The 18685-nt window shown below is 36.8% G+C and overlaps 1 protein-coding gene across 4 annotated transcripts in view; it reads right to left on the bottom strand.

The window, feature by feature from the left end:
• LOC121371891 (dynein heavy chain 2, axonemal-like) overlaps positions 1 to 18685 on the bottom strand; it is a 134692-nt gene that overhangs the window by 48958 nt on the left and 67049 nt on the right. For all 4 annotated transcript variants that reach the window (XM_041498118.1, XM_041498134.1, XM_041498127.1 and 1 more), the window contains 11 exons: positions 18438 to 18682; positions 16768 to 16963; positions 15326 to 15550; positions 14075 to 14179; positions 13201 to 13389; positions 12486 to 12571; positions 10883 to 11013; positions 9931 to 10080; positions 5592 to 5759; positions 4710 to 4870; positions 4019 to 4158 (listed from right to left, as the gene is read on the bottom strand). In XM_041498118.1, the coding sequence (XP_041354052.1) occupies positions 4019 to 4158; positions 4710 to 4870; positions 5592 to 5759; positions 9931 to 10080; positions 10883 to 11013; positions 12486 to 12571; positions 13201 to 13389; positions 14075 to 14179; positions 15326 to 15550; positions 16768 to 16963; positions 18438 to 18682 (1796 nt within the window). The remainder of the gene's footprint in view (positions 1 to 4018; positions 4159 to 4709; positions 4871 to 5591; positions 5760 to 9930; positions 10081 to 10882; positions 11014 to 12485; positions 12572 to 13200; positions 13390 to 14074; positions 14180 to 15325; positions 15551 to 16767; positions 16964 to 18437; positions 18683 to 18685) is intronic.

Genomic DNA, 18685 nt, shown 5'->3' with positions numbered 1-18685 from the left:
GTTGTATATTCTCAAAATAAACTTTTTCATCTTGCAGTATGCTTAGGTTGTTTTCCCATTGACACAAGTGTGCAGTAAATCTTATCACATCATGCAATATCACTTAGGAGCATGGTACAAGTCAGCTACCATATAAACTTACTTGTGGTATATTGTATGCATGGATATTACATATTTTCAGTGCTACGTCACACTCAGGACTATCGGCTGTCATTCAAAACATCAAAAGCATGCAATAACCATGCATACCCCAAGTAAGTTTATACAGTAACTTTCACTTTGTTAACATGTATCAAGGTTTAAGGCCTGCAAATTTTTTTTTTTTTTGCAAAAATTGGTAGAACAACCATCTACATGCAGTTATAATTTATATCAGAGCCTGTGCTTAAAAAAACTTTATAAATTCCAAACTTGAGCAAACTTTATGGAATTTGTTTTGTCAATGCCATGGTGTTACAGTCTTTAGAAGTCTAAAGTGAGTTTAGACTTTAGAGTTTTATAAGCACAAGACCTTGATCTCTAGCTCAATCTAGCACCATGAAGTCTTCAAAACCCTCTGATAATGATCACAGCAAGCCTGCAAGCTATAAACACACTCAGCCTATTGCATTCTAGGCAATTCTTACCTCATATTTCCATATTCACAAGTGAATTGAAACAAGCAAAAGCCATAACCTTTCTAATAATAGTGCATTAACAACTCAGCTTTTTTGCACCACCAAGCATTTTTATTTTATGATTAATGACCCAAATGCTTCAAAAATAGGAAACCAAATTCATTTATTTTAGAATACTAATTTACTATCAAAGTTCAGGCATATCTTCATGAGCGAACCCATAAATGCCAATGAGCCAAAACTGTGAAATGCCAACAGTTAATTAAGCCAAAACTGTGAAATGCCAACAGTTACTTGAGCCAAAACTGAAATGCCAACAGTTACTTGAGCCAAAACTGTGAAATGCCAACAGTCACTTGAGCCAAAACTGTAAAATGCCAACAGGTCAATTGTGCCAAAACTGTAAAATGCCAACAGGTCACTTGAGCCAAAACTGTAAAATGCCAAGTCACTTGAGCCAAAACTGTAAAATGCCAACAGGTCACTTGAGCCAAAACTGTAAAATGCCAACAGGTCATTTGAGTCAACTGTGAAATGCCAACAGTTACTTGAGCCAAAACTGTAAAATGCCAACAGGTCACTTGAGCCAACTGTGAAATGCCAATAGTTACTTGAGCCAAAACTGTGAAATGCCAACAGGTCACTTAGCCAACACTGATATGCTAACAGGTCACTTGAACCAAAGCTGTGATATGCCAAAAGGTCGCTTGAGCCAATATTGTGAAATGCCAATAGGTCACTTGAGCTAATATAGTGAAATGCCAATAAAATACTTGAGCTAATACTGTGAATTGCTAACAGGTCACTTGAGCCAACACTGTGATATGCCAACAGGTTACTTAGCCGAGACTGTGATATATCAACAGGTCCCATGAGCCAACACTGTGATATGCCAACAGTTCACTTGAGCCAATATTGTGAAATGCCAATAGGTCACTTGAGCTAACACTGTTAAATGCCAATAGGTCATTTAGCCGACACTGCGAAATGCCAACAGGTCATTTGAACCAAACTGTGATATGCCAACAGGTCACTTGAGCCAAACTTGTGATAAGCCAACAGGTCACTTGAGCCAACACTGTGTTATGCCAACAGGTCACTTGAGGCAACACTGTAAAATGCCAACAGGTCACTTGAGGCAACACTGTGTTATGCCAACAGGTCACTTGAGGCGACACTGTGTTATGCCAACAGGTCATTTGAGCCAACACTGTGAAATGCCAAAAGAGCTTTTGAGCTCAAACTGTGAAATGCCAAAAGCTCACTTGGGCCAATTCAGTGCAATGCTGATTTAATGTAATTCTAATGGTCACAATGTCAATGTACAATACTAACTTTATCAGACACTGTGTACTGCCATCATATCAAATGGATTCATGTGGTACAAAGCCAATAGCACATTTAGACCAACACTACAATGCTATCAGCTTTCTTGGATTGTGTATTAACATCAATATGCAATGCTAACTTCATCAGACACTGTGCATTGCCATCATATCGAATAGATTCATGTGGTGCAAAGCCAATACTACACTTAGGCCAACACTACAAGGCTATCAGCTCATTTGGACCTTCTGTTTTACGATATGCTTGCATATGTAACAGCTGCAAAGCAACATCGAGTTTGGCTTGCATTTTAATGCTGTGTTTTTCCACGATAGGTGACCACAACAAACCGAAGACACATTTAACAACAGACCACTGTGTGCGATTGAAGTCCCTTCAAGTGTCGCAGCAGTAAATGAATCAAATTCTCAAACAACACCTGACACAGAGTATATTATTATTTCTTCTTTTTGTTTTTAATTATTTTAAAACAGAATAATAATTTAAAAAAATAATAATAATACAAAAAAACAAATAAATATATAATATATATATATATATATATATATATATATATATATATATATATATATATATATATACATACATACATATATACATACATATATATATATATATATATATATATATATATATATATATATATATATATATATATATATCAATTAAAGAAAGAAAGAAAGAAATGTTTTATTTAACGACGCACTCAACACATTTTATTTACGGTTATATAGCGTCAGACATATGGTTAAGGACCACACAGATTTTGACTGGTTGGTGCAAGTGGTTTACACCTACCCATTGAGCCTTGCAGAGCACTCACTCAGGGTTTGGAGTCGGTATCTGGATTAAAAATACAATGCCTCGACTGGGATCTGAACCCAGTACCTACCAGCTTGTAGACTGATGGCCTAACCACGATGCCACCGAGGCCGGTCAATATATATATCAATTAAACTATGTTTTTTTTTTAGACAAATTCTCTTTACAATCATTATTACCTCCTGTACAAAATAATAATAATTTGTAACTGGTATTATTAACAACATTTTAAAAAGATCCGATTTATTTTTGCCCTGTAATAATTAATACCCGGTACCTACTACAAACCTGGATAGACAACTCTATTACAAAACACAAAATGGATAGACAACCCTATTTCTATAAAAAAAAATCACTGAAAGACAATGACAAACCAGCAACTGGCTTTGGTGGTGCTGTTTTTAAAAACTGTCAAAATTCAGTTTAACATGATAACAACATGTTAAAGATTGTGTCATAGTCATATACAAAATCAATAACCATTTCAGTGAAAATGGGAATAATGACAAATTTTTAACTTCAATAAAATAAAATTAAAGAGTTCTCTAATAACAAAAATCGACTAATAGGCTGTATACTATAATGTATAAGATAAACATATTATTTCTTATTTGTTATTTGCTACAATAAATTTAATGGCTAAAAGTGATGAGAAAACTAATATGAACTAAGGCAAATTTATTATACAATACATTTAATGGCTAAAGAAATTAAGAAAAAACTAATATGGGCTAAGGAAAATGTATTGTTGCTTTTTCTTCTTATTTAAAACTGTTTACAGAACTTTAAAAAAATTGTTTTAATTTTTAACAATGTATACTGGGGTATCACGATATCGCGGTACTTAACTATTTGGAAAAAATAAAGAAATGTAGTTACATATATGAAGGTAAATATACTTGGGTTGCAATTTTTGCTGTATCTGCATCATGTCCATGCCACTGTGTTGATAAATAAATACACTGTGTTATTTTATAACCAAACATTTCTTCAAATTTGTTAACGGGCAAAACAATGTGTTATCAGTCATCACATTTTTAATAATATACGTGCCATCAGGGGGCGTTTCACGTGCTAAACTGCAAAAATGTAAATGATGCGATATCGTGGAACCCGCGATATCGTGAGCAAGGAGTATATGGGTTAAGACAGATTTATTGGGGTTTTTTTTAATTGGTTTTTATTTTTGTTTTTAAAACTGTTTCATTAACTTTTTAAAAACACTGACATACCTGAATGCCTCTCCCACCGGACTCATACAGAGGACAACGTGCAGATTCGCGCGAACTCGCTCAATTAGGTAGGTGAACATTCGCTGGTTCGTTTCCTCAATCCCATCTTTCTTAGCTTCTTCTGCTAGTAGGTTCCGCACCTAACAAGAAAAAAAACCCAATTATTTGTTCAAGTCAGTTGATGATGAACATTATGGTAATTTAAAACACCACTATATTGCTAAACTCATTAAACGAATATTAATTAAAGTTGCACTAACCACTAACAACTAACCCACTGTCCTTGACAGACAGCCCAGATAGCTCAGGTGTGTGCCCAGGACAGCGTGTTTGAAACTTAATTGGATATAAGCACGAAAATAAGTTGAAATTAATGAATGCCTGTTTAATGACAGCCCTGCCCAGAAACATGCATCTGCCATTTCTCAAGGAAAGTGGTTTAACAAAAAAAAAGAGAAGAATTAATAGGTATTAAATGATAATTAAAATCTCAAGGGTATTTGACTTTTTAAACAGTACTACAAGACTGGAAGTTGCCCCAACCAATAAAAAAAATCAAAAAATCAGGGAAAACTAAATAAAACCCTTTAGCAATGGCTTAATTGACAATCAGAATCATAGATAGAAGCACTGAAACATAGAAACAATTAAATGTGTACAGCAGCTCAATAAATGAATTTTAAAAATTTACCTCCTCGAATTCTTCAGTTTTGTAGAGGTTGGGCACCTCGCCGCTGCTGAGGACATTATTGATGTCCTCGAGGAAGCTCTCCTCCACGACCTGCATGTCGTTGAAGAGGAACACCGTCGGCTTGTTCTCCACACCAGACAGTGCGTACAGCTTCTTCAGGTCTGAAAACACACAACAAATAGTAAAGGAAAGGAATGTTTGTTTAATGATATCTTGATTGATCCCTAAAAATGACAAGGATGTGCCGCTATTGAACTCAACTATTTTTTAACTCAAAATTCGAAGATATTTTCCATTAAAAAACAAAAAACAAAAGACACCATATTGTCAAGTAATCTGTTTTCTGTATTATATTTTCATTTCCGGTGAGTGCCGTATGCAAAACGGTGGGAAATATGAATTGGGGAATGCACTTTATACAGTGTACTGTATGTCGACTGGCGTGATGTCGGGTGAGATATCTCACCTGCAGTAGTCAGAAGGTTAAGTTAGCTAATGCAAAATCAGTCCCAGTGATAATCCTCGAATAGAAAGAAATGTATTATTTAATGACGCACTCAACACATTTTATTTACGGTTATTTGACATCAGACATATGGTTAAGGACCACACAGATATTGAGAGAAGAAACCCACTGTCGCCACTTCATGGGCTACTCTTTTGATTAGCAGCAAGGGATCTTTTATATGACCCATCCTATAGACAGGATAGTACATACCACAGCCTTTGTTACACCAGTTGTGGAGCACTGGCTGGAACGAGAAATAGCCAAATGGGTCCACCAACGGGGATCGATCCTAGACCGACCGCACATCAAGCAAACACTTTACCACTGGGCTATATACATCCCACCCCTCCTTGAATAAAGAACTAGATTCTCACCTTCCCTGAACTCGGCCCTCCGGTAGTGCTTGGAGATCTCCACCTGGAATGTAGTGTATTCACAGATGTGTGACGCGAGGCGCGTCAAGCTCTGCCGACCACTGCCGCCGATACCAACCAGCAGCATGTTGCCACGCGGCTGTCGAATCACACGCACCACCTTGGACACTGCAAGAATAATTTACCATCATCAGCTTGTCATTTTGAAAATATGGCAATGTACTGTAATGTAAATGTCAATTAAATTATGTATTATTAAATTACTGTTATGTATTCATTATAATTTTAAGCCATCCCATTGGTCCAGCTGTATAAACATGAGTATGTTCATTTCTTGATGAACATGATAATAATGTTGTCAGGAAACATATCTGATGAATGCTATTGTTTATTTTAAAAAAATCAAAATTCACAATAAAATATGAACTTTTAGGGCCGATTTCATATGTCTAGGTTATCAGTGGGTTTTGGAAACATATGGTTTAAACCTAGGTTAAACCCTGGGTCATGTTTACTGTGCATTTCACATCTGGTTTTCAGTAATACTAGTTTAACACTGGGTTACAATTGTATTGCTTGTTTAAACCTACCCTTGAGGTGGTTTTTCGCTGGGTTTGCTCAAAGTAACTTTTCTTCATGGATAATTTCGGCAGCAAAATTGTGTTTTACGTCAGTATTGCAGAGCCATGAAATGTGAACGTATTTTAGAGATAATTTGAAGCCATTACAGAAACAGTGGCGTAGCCGGAGGGGGGGAGGGGGGAGGGGAGAGACAGGGGGGGCCATGCCCCCCAATCCCGGCAAAATTAGGGGTGATCAGTGGCATACTCAATATCATTGTTTACTTGGCTGCCAGGTGCCCCCCCAATACAAAATCCTGCCTATGCCATTGTACAGAAACGAATACAGGGTGGGGATAGGGGGGTTCGAACCTCCTCTCCCTTTAGACAAGATGCCCTTATGCCTGGGTTTTTTAGCACTACTGTATAATTAGATCCACCCCTTCACCATGAACAACAAAGCACCTGAGATATATAGAGGATAATAAATGAGATACCAGTTATTATCAAAATTATGTTCTGAATCAAATAATTTTTAGCGAGTAAAAAGTATTTCACTCGGGACATACATTGATAATAACTGGTACTGAGTTTGCTATTCTATTTATTACCCCAGCTATGTTTTCTCTAAACACCTTTATTTTAGGTGCACATGCACGTACATGTAGGCTATAGAAACAATGTAAACCACTTTACACACTGTTCTGGGTATTGCTATAACTTTGCATTTTAATCACGTTAATAGATAATTTTCAAAAACAAAAGATATCGTTATTCTGCTAAAAATATAAATAATGAGTTGTGTTAAAATGACATTTTGTTATAAATTTAATATTAAAACAATTGTGAACGCAAATAATGAGTTGTGTTAAAATGACATTTTGTTATAAATTTAATATTAAAACAGTCGTGAACGCAAACTCATTAAAGTACATGACGTCATTTTGTTTGTCTGCCAAATCGCGATGATGTTATAAATTTAATATTAAAACAGTCGTGAAAGCAAACTCATTAAAGTACATAACGTCATGTGTCTGCCAAAAGTACATAAAACAGTCATTTTAAAGTGTGTCTGCCAAATCGCGATGATGTTATAAATTTAATATTAAAACAGTCGTGAACGCAAACTCATTAAAGTACATGACGTCATTTTGTGTGTCTGCCAAATCGCGATGATGTTATAAAGTTAATATTAAAACAGTCGTGAACGCAAACTCATTAAAATACATGACGTCATTTTGTGTGTCTGCCAAATCGCGATGATGTTATAAATTTAATATTAAAACAGTCGTGAACGCAAACTCATTAAAATACATGACGTCATTTTGTGTGTCTGCCAAATCGCGATGATGTTATAAATTTAATATTAAAACAGTCGTGAACGCAAACTCATTAAAATACATGACGTCATTTTGTGTGTCTACCAAATCGCGATGATGTTATAAATTTAATATTAAAACAGTTGTGAATGCAAACTCATTAAAATACATGATGTCATTTTGTGTGTTTGCCAAATCGCGATAATATTATAAATTTAATATTAAAACAGTCGTGAATGCAAACTCATTAAAATACATGATGTCATTTTGTGTGTTTGCCAAATCGCGATATTATAAATTTAATATTAAAACAGTCGTGAATGCAAACTCATTATAATACATGACGTCATTTTGTGTGTCTGCCAAATCGCGATGATGTTATATTTAGTACCGACAAAGTCATTGGTTTGTAAGTGTCAAATCATCCAGTAATATTGTACATCACAACACTGCATAATATTTCTCATTGAGAAAATACAGAAAATATTTTCCCTGTTATAAGTGGTCACTGGGGGTAATAAATATAGTTATTTATTAAATTAGTAAAAATAAACATTTTCTTCATGGTGTATGAACTGCACGAAAACAGGAAGTACTAGTAATGAAAGTTGATCGGTTACCACCGGTATCAAACCAATAAACATCTATCATAGACTGCAGTCTTATAATGACATACTTTTGTGTTTGTCTCGCCTTAATAAAGGGGGAACAAGGCGGTACAGGTCCACAGTTTTGAAAATTTGACCATACGTTATCTCGGTGCCCTCAAGCGTACGCGTCCTATCTTTTGTTTTTTAATATTATGTTAGAATTAAAGGGAAATGCCAGTAACAAAACGTTTATTCATATTTGCATTATTACCAACATCTATGTAGGGTTCTGTAAGCGTTTTTGCATTAGTACCAACAGCTATATAGGGTTCTGTAAGCATTTGACATGGATTATAACTAATATTGTGAGTAAAATTATGGAAATACATGGTGAAACATTTTCAGGCCAGCTCATTTTCCCAAATATGTCCATAATTTTTTACAGAATGTGAAGGTTTGCTCCACATTTGAGTGGGGGGGGGGAGGGGGAGAGGGGAGGAGGTAGCTAATCTTCCATCTCGAACGCGAATGCTAATAATATACCGGTAACGAGTTTCAACTACAAAGTGAAGTGTAAGCTATTCCTCGCTTATGTCCCTTTCCAAATCTGCGGGTAACCCATGTAAAAAGCGTGGTTTTGTAAACACGGGTAAAACACACACATGTGAAATACACCACGGGTGTATGTCTTGGTCAGGTTTTTCAGCGTTTTACGTAAACCAGTGTTAAACCTAGGTTTTGATATAACCCGGTGTTTCGAAACCCAGACATATGAAATCGGCATTTAGTGTTATTATTAGTAAGTATGTTTCAAATATATTTATAAAGATTGTCTTTTATTTCTTTTACCTTTGTCGGAGTATCAACAACAAAAATCATATGCAAATTTATGCGTGAACAGCTTCACCAATTCCCACAGTTTACGGATGATTTTTTTTGTATACCCCGATGAATGTAAGAGAAATAACAGACAATCCTTAAACAGTTCAACTTAAAGTTAACCAAATCAACCAGAGTGATCTACATGGTAATTTTAATGTAAATGATCACCACATCAAATTACAGTTAAATTTGTCTTAATGGCCATTTTAATGTAATAGTTCACCAATAGATTTACCCCCACCCCCCCCCCCCCCTTAAAAAAACCCTCCTTTCACATGAACAATCAAAACTGTGCTGGTATAAATCCAACAGTTTCCAAATTAGTTGTAACAACTTGGAGTAAATTGTTATCGTCAATGACAGGACATTCCCGCACCATAATTTTTCCTTTGATAAGTAATTATAGAAAAAAGAACTATAGATAGTGAATCACAGAATCAATGCCTATGCATATTTGACTCTGCATTGTGCATATAGATACAGCTCTGACAATGTATTACAGTTTTGTTGTTCAGATTACATAATTAAAAAAACCGATACCATGCTCGATGGTGCATCAGGCCACCGACGGGGATTGAACCCACTGGGCTATGTCCCACCACCAGACTGATAATACAACAAACAGTACCATGCTCAATGGCACATTAGGCCACTGGTGGAGATTGGTCCCACTGGTCTACATCCCGTCCTAAGATTTGATAATAAAAAACAAATGATACCATGCTCAATGGCGCATCAGGCCACCGACAGGGATTGATCCCACTGGGCTACATCCCACCTCATGATTTGACAATAAAACAAACCCTACCATGCTCGTTGGTGCATTAGGCCACTGACAGGGATTGACCCCACTGGGCTATGTCCCACTTCAAGATTTGATAATAAAAAGCAAACGATACCATGCTCGATGGTGCATCAGGCCACTGACAGGGATTGATCCCACTGGGCTACATCCCACCTCATGATTTGACAATAAAGCAAACCCTACCATGCTCGATGGCGTCCCTGAAGAGCACGAGGTTCATGCGGATGACGCCGGGCGTGTTGTTGTATTCTTCCAGCATGTCAAGCATGTACTTCTTCAACACATCCAGTTTGGTGATGTCCTCGTACACCTGGTCAGGGTTGATGTAGTCACCTGGTACAACAGACAGAAAAGAAAAGAATGATGATTGTTTAAATGTCAGTATATCTTAAACTATGGTTATTTGTGTTTAGCCATTGGTTATTTTAACACTTGGGAATGAGGTGGAGAGATGAGAGAGGGAGAAACAGAAAGAGAGGAAAGAGAGAAAGAGGGACAGAAAGAGGGTGGAGGGATTGAGGGAGGGAGTGAGGGAGGGAGGGGGAGAGAGAGAGAGAGAGAGAGAGAGAGAGAGAGAGAGAGAGAGAGAGAGAGAGAGAGAGAGAGAGAGAGACAGACAGACAGACAGACAGACAGACAGACAGACAGAGAGGGGAGGGAGCTAAAGAGGGAATCAGACGTAGAGAAAGAGAGTAAAAAAAGAGAGTGTGAAGGAGAGTGAGAAAAAAAGAGAGACAGAAAGAAAGAGAAAAAGAGAAGAGGAAGAGGAATATTTGTTTAACGACACCTCAGCACATTTTAAGCTATGGCTATTTGGTTTAAAAATATAATTATTTCAATACCCAATCAAGACAGACAGAGGTGCAATTTATGATCAGTTTTGAAAGTAAATCAAATGACAAGAACAAATTTGAACCAAATTTACACCACATCCAAAATTCATTCTCAAAGAAATATTCTTCAACTACCGGTATGATTATTTTACCAGAACATTAACAGGGGAACAAAAAAAAAATTACTCACCAAAATTAATATTAGTGACATCTTGTGGGACAGATGTTGTGGAATTCTTCAACTATGATAATTTTACATGTAGTTCATTAATGAAAAAAGAAAGAAAGAAAAATACACTCACCAAATATGGGCGACGTCTTGTTTGGACAGATGTTGTGGAAGGTCTGGTCAAAAAGCAGACCCAGTTTCTCAGACAAGATGGTCACAAAGGCTTCATTGTCAGTAGTGTCAACTAGACGGTCCGAGAACACTCTGTCAGGGAGGAAAAGAATGTTTAACAGCAGCCCGACACATTTTAACATATCACTATTAGGAATCTGTCAGTAAATCACAGGTTCACAGGGTCAAAACCCTTCAGTGGATCCATTCTGTAATTGGTTTTAGACTCATTCTCCAACTGTTTTTTCCTTTCTGATTCCAGCCAGTGTCCCATGACTGGTATATCAAATACTATGGTATGTGCTGTCTTGACATAATGGTACAATTTAAACAGCCAAAGATAACTTGAAAATGGAATGAAAAGATAACAATATTGATCTATCCACAACAGGGGACTGAATCTATAACCCATTACACTTCAAGTGAGCACTGTATTTTTTTCATATTAACAAAATATTTCTTTTGAAAAATAAACTTCAAGTGTAAGTTAAAACTGAAATGTCTCACCTACATGGTCATAGTGTCAAAGGTGAACTTTTGAAGAAAGCCAAGTAAGAACAATGGAGTCTGAGGTAGCAGTATACAGTTAGCTCCCTTGTGTACCCAGTCGCAAAAAGGGTTCGTATGTTGGTTTTGACTGGTGTCGTGGTTAAGCTATCGGATGTAAGGCTACTAGGTACAGGTTTGCAGCCTGGTACTGGTTCCCACCCAAAGTGAGTTTTAATGACTCAATAGGTAGGTGTAAGACCACAACACCCTCTTCGCTCGCAGTAACAACTAACCATTAACCCACTGTCCTGGACATACAGCCCAAACAGCTGAGGTGTGTGTCCAGGACAGCGTGCTTGAACCTTAATTGGATATAAGCATGAAAATAAGTTGAAATGAAATGAAATGTTGGTTTTGTACAGATCCATGTGTGAAGGCTAATTATTTGGAATAGGTAGTAAATTCTTAAGCTTAAGCCAAAATGCTGTTTTTAAAAATGACAATTGTTTTTTTACCAGCAGTGAAAATGGTTTAGCTGTAATGAGTATTGGTATTCATATACCAGGTTTTCCTTTTGATAAGTATGGCATGATCAATTTGGGTGATTTTCAAACAAGCTGATTTTGTGAAAAACTGAAAAGCTAAACCTTTATTCAAATGAGGGTTTTTGTAAGGTTTGATGAGCAAAGTTTCCATAAATATATGTGTCATATCCGCCAACTCCCGCTTGGGCGTGGTTTGTATGGGATTGAACACTGTCAAAAATACACCCAAAATCATGCAGTTTGGGCACATTATAATAAAAGTAACACAAACATTTAAGCAAAAAATATTTAAAATGAGTCCTCTTTATAATTATGACCCTTTTTGTAATTTCCTTGAGACTAAAACTACCTGTATATTTCTCTATTTTTAAAACATAGGTTATCATTTAGGATGCCAGGGGCTGGCATGCAGAAATCTCAACGGAAGATTCACAAATAACAGTGGTCTTCTACCTAAATGAAATGTGATAGTAAGACCAGCTTAGGATGCAGTAACAAGTGAAAACCCCCAACCAACACGATGACGAGTACCTGAAACACTCATGAATCCAGAGTCGCGTCATGGCGTGTCGCGTGTCGTGGAAGTCCTTGTGAGCTCGCAGCAATCCTTGAAACACCTGAAATCAAATATTCAAGTATTTCACAATTACCTGTTAACATTGCTGATGTCGGGACTGGTATTGTGAGAATTTTCCTACAACAATATGGATACCTTGCATCATGACACTTGCAATATTAAAGCAGTATTGTGAGGACAGCTTTGAATTGTTTATTTATGTTTTTTATTAATGTTCATGCTCACACCCATGTAAAATCCAAACACACTGTTTTTAGCACATATCCCCAGCTACCCTTTCTCTCTCTCTTCTTCCCTCCCGTCGTTTCTTAAACTCCCCTCACTCTTCCACTCAATGCTCCCTCCCTCCCTTTTTTTGTCTCCCCTCTCTCTTCATCTCTCCCTCCTTTTCTTTGTCTCCTCTCTCTCTTCATCTCTCTCCTTTCCCTTCCTCCCTTTCTCTCCCCTCTCTCTTCTCTGTCCCTTTCCCCTCCGACCTTTATTCTCTCCCCTCATTTCATCTTTCTCTCCCATTTCTCTTCCTCTCTCTCTCCCCTCCATACCTTTTTTTCTTTCTCCTTCCCAGTCTTTCTCTTTTTTCTCCTCCTCTCTCCCTCTCCCACCATCCATACATCTCTCTCACTCTCTCTGTCTCTCTCTCCAAGCTACAAACACAGACAGTATATTTACCCTGGAGATGTCTCTCAGATTGAATAGGTAGTGTATCTTGGTGGGTGTGGGCAGGAAGCGAGTCACCACGCTGTTGTACATCTCGATGGTGGCCTGGGTCATGATATCACCAATTGGCTTCACTTCTTCTTCAAAGTCCTGCAACTTCTGGTTGATCATGCTGCCAAAGATTCGCTTGATCTGGGATTCCTAAAACAAAGAAAAAAGGAATGCTTTGTTGATTGACCGAAAACTATTTTGTTGTACAAAGAGCAAACGAATCAGGCACACGTTTGACAACTTACAAGGCCTTCTTTATGTTTTGTTTAGTTTGGACTTTATGACATTCCCTAAAATGGGGGAGGGTCAGATCTGCCAATACAAATCATGGAGGCATCAAAATGTAACGGGTCTTGTGTGGGTATGCAATGCTAAAAATAACCTTAAAAATCATCAAACACTCCATGCTTCCAAAGCTTACAAAATTTAACAGATATTTTTAACAACCTAAATCAAATACCATACCAATTAAAATAGTATACATTCTGTAGTTTTGACCTGTTCACCAAAAAGATTTCAAACAACATGCCAACATTATTTTATAATTATTATCTTTATAAATGCATCGGATTCATCAAGTTAAAACAAAGGCTGCCTTGTAAATCATGGCAACCTTTTTTTGTAGAAGTCAGCTTATAGGAGTATTCAGTTGCAGGAAAATATTTAACCTAAAAGAACAAGACGGTAAAAAAAAGATGTATTTTAAACTACAAAAATACTTTCCCCCAAATTTACTGGCGACTATCTGCCCCTCCCTGTATACCACTGGATATAGCCTCCAGGCTAATACCCAGCATCAAAGAGTATCTGAACTGTCCCCAAGTTAACGACAAACCTGTGGGAATGTCATGTTGATGAGGTTGAATCGACTCTGGAGTCGTCGCGAGATCACCATCCTCCCGCCACCTGGGGGACCCATGGCAACCGCCAGAAACATGTCCTACAAGAGAAACACAAACAGTGGCATTGTCATTTTCTTCTAAATTGATAAGTCTGGAAAACACTGGTTAAAACTGAAAAGTACCTTTTCGTCTGAAACACAATTTTTGTTTCAACACCACTACCTAATATTTCAAATCCTTCATAAGTTCATATATATTCTAACTGATTCAGTGATTGTGTTATTGTTACAGGCTTTCAAGCCAGAAAATTATTTGAGTGTACATTATAAAAACAAAACTAGTCATAAGTGCTCCAACTCGGTGGTTACGTCTTTTTAAATTAGACATTGCATTTCACATACTTTGACAAACTTTAAACAGCAGTTGTCTTATGTTTCTAAAAATTATTAAAATGTAACCATTAATTTCCTAGATTTTAGGGTACGTAATTTTACCATTCGTACACTCTGGCAGAAGGTTCATTGGGTAGTCATGTTGCAATTAGCTATTCAAGTTTCAGATCTCTCTACACAATTCCAAATAGTATATGCTAATCAATTTTCAAATTGATCAATAACTGTCACCAATATAAATTCTGAAAACTAAATATTCCCTTTTAGTTTACAGAAAATTCCATTGGCCAACACTAAAATATATCTAGGCAAAAACATTTCATGTTTATGTAATATCTCTTCAGGTGCAGATCCAGAAATGTTTTTAGAGGGAGAGAGAGAGAGAGGATATTTCGTGTTTCGTGTCAAATATGATTTATATCTCATCCAGTGAAGTTTGCAATCATATCTCACGAGTCGCATTTATTATATCATAAATCATATTTGACAAAAACATGAATTTGTTTTTTTAATTATATAACTTTTGGCAATTTCCCTTTATTTTTAAAATGCCAGCAGCAAAATAGTTCCGGCTTTCTTAAAGTGAAGATAACACTTTCTACAGTGATGATAACACATTTTAGAGTGAAATTTTCAGTCTAAAATGTGTTATTATCATTGAGTGACTGATAACACTTTTATATCACTGATATTTTAAGATCTATATTTCACTAAATGTTATATAATAAATATATATATTGGGAATTTTTAGTACCAAAATTGGGAATTTTCAGTGCCACTTTCTTTTGGAAAGGGGCCTATGTTTGGATCTACAAAAAGCCTGGATAAATCCCTAACGTGACTAGTACTCACCCTGATACTCTTGACAGTTTGTTTGGTTCTGTCGTACCAGAACCCATAGTCGAGCCACAGCTTGATGAGCTCAAGCGGTGCCTGCGACCCAAACATATCCTTGGCTGGCATGTTGAAGTCGTCCATGAATGTGATCAGCTTCTTCCCGCCGATCGGCACGTACACGCCTTTTGTCCGCTTCTCCACACGACTCTCAATGATATCCTGTACATTGTTCGAGGTTGTCTGAAAAATAATCAATCATTCATTTTTAAAGTCAGAGTTGTAAAATGTTAAAATTTAAAAAAAATATCAAGAAATCTGTGAACTTTTCATCAAAGTCCAAGAATAGAAACATGAACCCTTAATAATTTTTAAGGCTGATTTTTTTTTAGTGGTCCATGCATCAATCATATTTGTTGTTTCACTAGTTTCAAATTAATGACAATCATTGATCAGTCACAGTAAAGTCATAATCACTGTCAAATCTTTCATTGTGTTTCAATTCATTAGACAACTGCTAAACAAACCAGGCAGGTTCTCGTTATTTTATGGGGTTTTTTTTTTTCACTTGCTGTGTTTATAATTATGCAATTTAGAAAGAAAACAGACTTCTTTTCATTGCATTTACTAAACTATTTTTATTAAAAAAGATTTAGTTGAAGGCACTACGACACATGACATGGTCTACGATGGCTTCAACAATCTGTAGCCTGGGCAGACATGTTGATGTTCAGCATTTTAACCTGTAGACTACAGGATTAATTTTTGACAAAAAGCACATTGAGTGGGTACAAGTTTATAATTTTTACTCACATATATTCACTTAAATGTTTTATGAATACATAAAATAAAGTTCATATGTGAATCAGTAAGTATTATTTTTGTGGGTTTTTCTAATTTTTATGATTTTTAGATCAGTTAATGTTGATTAAAATTAGGCAAAAAAATAAATAAATAATAATTTACTTCCGGGCATTTGTGGCCTGCTGTCCAGTATTTATGTCCATTATTCCCAATAACAATGGTTTTCTAACCAGAACGTTTTTTTAAAAATTAACTACGATTCTTATCCCAATATTTGGTGATTTTCTTTGTTGGTAAAACAATCAAATTTATTATCAAATTAGCTGTCACAATCAGCTATCAATTCCTGAAAATGACCGTGATGTGCCGCAACTGTTGTGAAGTGAAAATACTTGCCGAAAACCACTTTTTCAACTAAAAAATTTCAAGGTATTTTTCACTGATTTTTTTTTTTTAAATCCTAAAGAAACAGGAAGATGAATTGTCTTCCGTTTCCTATTATCTATTTTGTCATGTGTAAAACGGCAGGGAAATATGAACTGGGGAATGCACTGTATACAGTGTACAGTATATCGACTGGTGTGACATCGGGGAGAAATATCTCGCCTGCAGTTGTCAGAAGGTTAATGAATGGACTACAGAGGTACCGTACTAACCTGAGCGGACATATTGATGTGCAGCACACTGTACGTCTTGTCGAGTTTACCGAGCGTGCTCTCGGCAACGGAAGTCTTCCCAGTGCCGACCGGCCCGACCAGCATCACGGGGTTCTTCGATGTGATCAGCGAGCGGGTGAGGAACTGGTAGCGTACCATGTCCACCGTCGGGACAATCAGCTTGAAGAACGGCAGTCTGCAATAACAGGGTTTTATTTCTGAAATAGGACTTCACGCCCATGGCTTGGACTTTTGGGATTTTAGTGGTGTTTTTGTTTTAAATTGGGAATTTTTAGATGTCCATGGCTTGGACTGGGAATTTTTGTGGGTTTTTTTTTTAATTGGGAATTTTTAGTTTCATTTCAAAAACATCTCATTATCAGAAATTAATGTATTAATTAATGTATGTTTTGTGCTGAAGTGTCCTTAAATCATTCATTCAGGAGAAGAAGGAAGGAAGGAAATGTTTTATTTAACGACGCACTCAACACATTTTATTTATACCTGTATGGTGTCAGACATATAGTTAAGGACCACACAGATATTGAGAGAGGAAACCTGCTGTCGCCACTTCATGGTCTACTCTTTTCAATTAGCACCAAGGGATCTTTTATATGCACCATCCCACAGACAGGATAACATATACCACGGCCATTGATATACCAGCCGTGGTGCACTGGCTGGAGCAAGAAATAGCCCAATGGGCCCACTGACAGGGATCGATCCCAGACCGACCGTGCATCAAGCGAGCACTTTACCACTGGGCTATGTCCCGCCCTTATTCATTCATTCAGAAGAAACCTGTTACATTTTTCAAGAAGTCTTTTATATGTACTTTCCCACAGACAGAACAAACAACAGAAAAAGGTACATACCTTAGAAATTAACAACATAAGACTCCACAACATTAGAATTACCATCATACAACTCTTTGGGGGAAATAATTAAAAGATATTAACTGGAGAAAGAAAGAAAGAAAAAAAAGAAGAAAAAACCCCTGTTGTCAGTGACTTTGTCATCACAGAGTAACAGTCATCACCAAGCCCAATCAAAATGGGGGTTTTAAAGGATCTTTTAAAAACAATCATGTTAAAGTTAAAGTTTGTTTTGTTTAATGACACCACTAGAGCACATTGATTTATTAATCAACGGCTAATGGATGTCAAACATTTGGTAATTCTGACTTGCAGAGAGGAAACCTGCTACATTTTATCATTAATAGCAAAGAATCTTTTATATACACCATCCCACAGACAGGATAGCACATACCACAGCCTTTGATATACCAGTCATGGTGCACTGGCTGGAACGAGAAATAGCCCAATGGGCCCATTATAGTCTTAGAGAAGAAACCCGTTACATATTTTCCTTTTGGTCAGGTCGTAGGGTTTAACATTCACATTCAAAGCAAGCTGTTGTAGCTTACGCACATTTCCATTAGTAACAAATAATCTTTTATATGCACAATCCCACAGACAGGACAGTACATACCATGACCTTTGATATACCAGTCATGGTGCACTGAATAAATAAGAAATCACTTATGATGGATTGTATTTCCATTAGTAACAAGGAATCTTTTATATGCACCATCCCACAGACAGGACAGTACATACCATGACCTTTGATATACCAGTCATGGTGTACTGAATAAATAAGAAATCACGTACGATGGATTGTATTTCCATCCTCCTTTCAGTTTCTCTTCCCAGTGCACCCACGTCCTGTTCTTTGGGTCGACAAAATACTCATAGATGGTGTCCTTGTTTGGGAACGTTCCTTCCATCTCACGGAAATAATTGTCTATCTTTTTACGCCCGTCCTCATCTGTCGAGCAACAGAGGGACCAGATCATACAGAACTGGAACCACAGTTCAATCATGTGAACCATGCTGTCCGGATCAGATGGGTCAATCTA

The sequence above is a fragment of the Gigantopelta aegis genome, chromosome 1, assembly GCF_016097555.1.
Source record: "Gigantopelta aegis isolate Gae_Host chromosome 1, Gae_host_genome, whole genome shotgun sequence".
NCBI lineage: Eukaryota > Metazoa > Mollusca > Gastropoda > Neomphalida > Peltospiridae > Gigantopelta > Gigantopelta aegis.
Note: the sequence above shows the minus strand (reverse complement) of the source record. Positions and strands in the feature narration are given on the sequence as shown.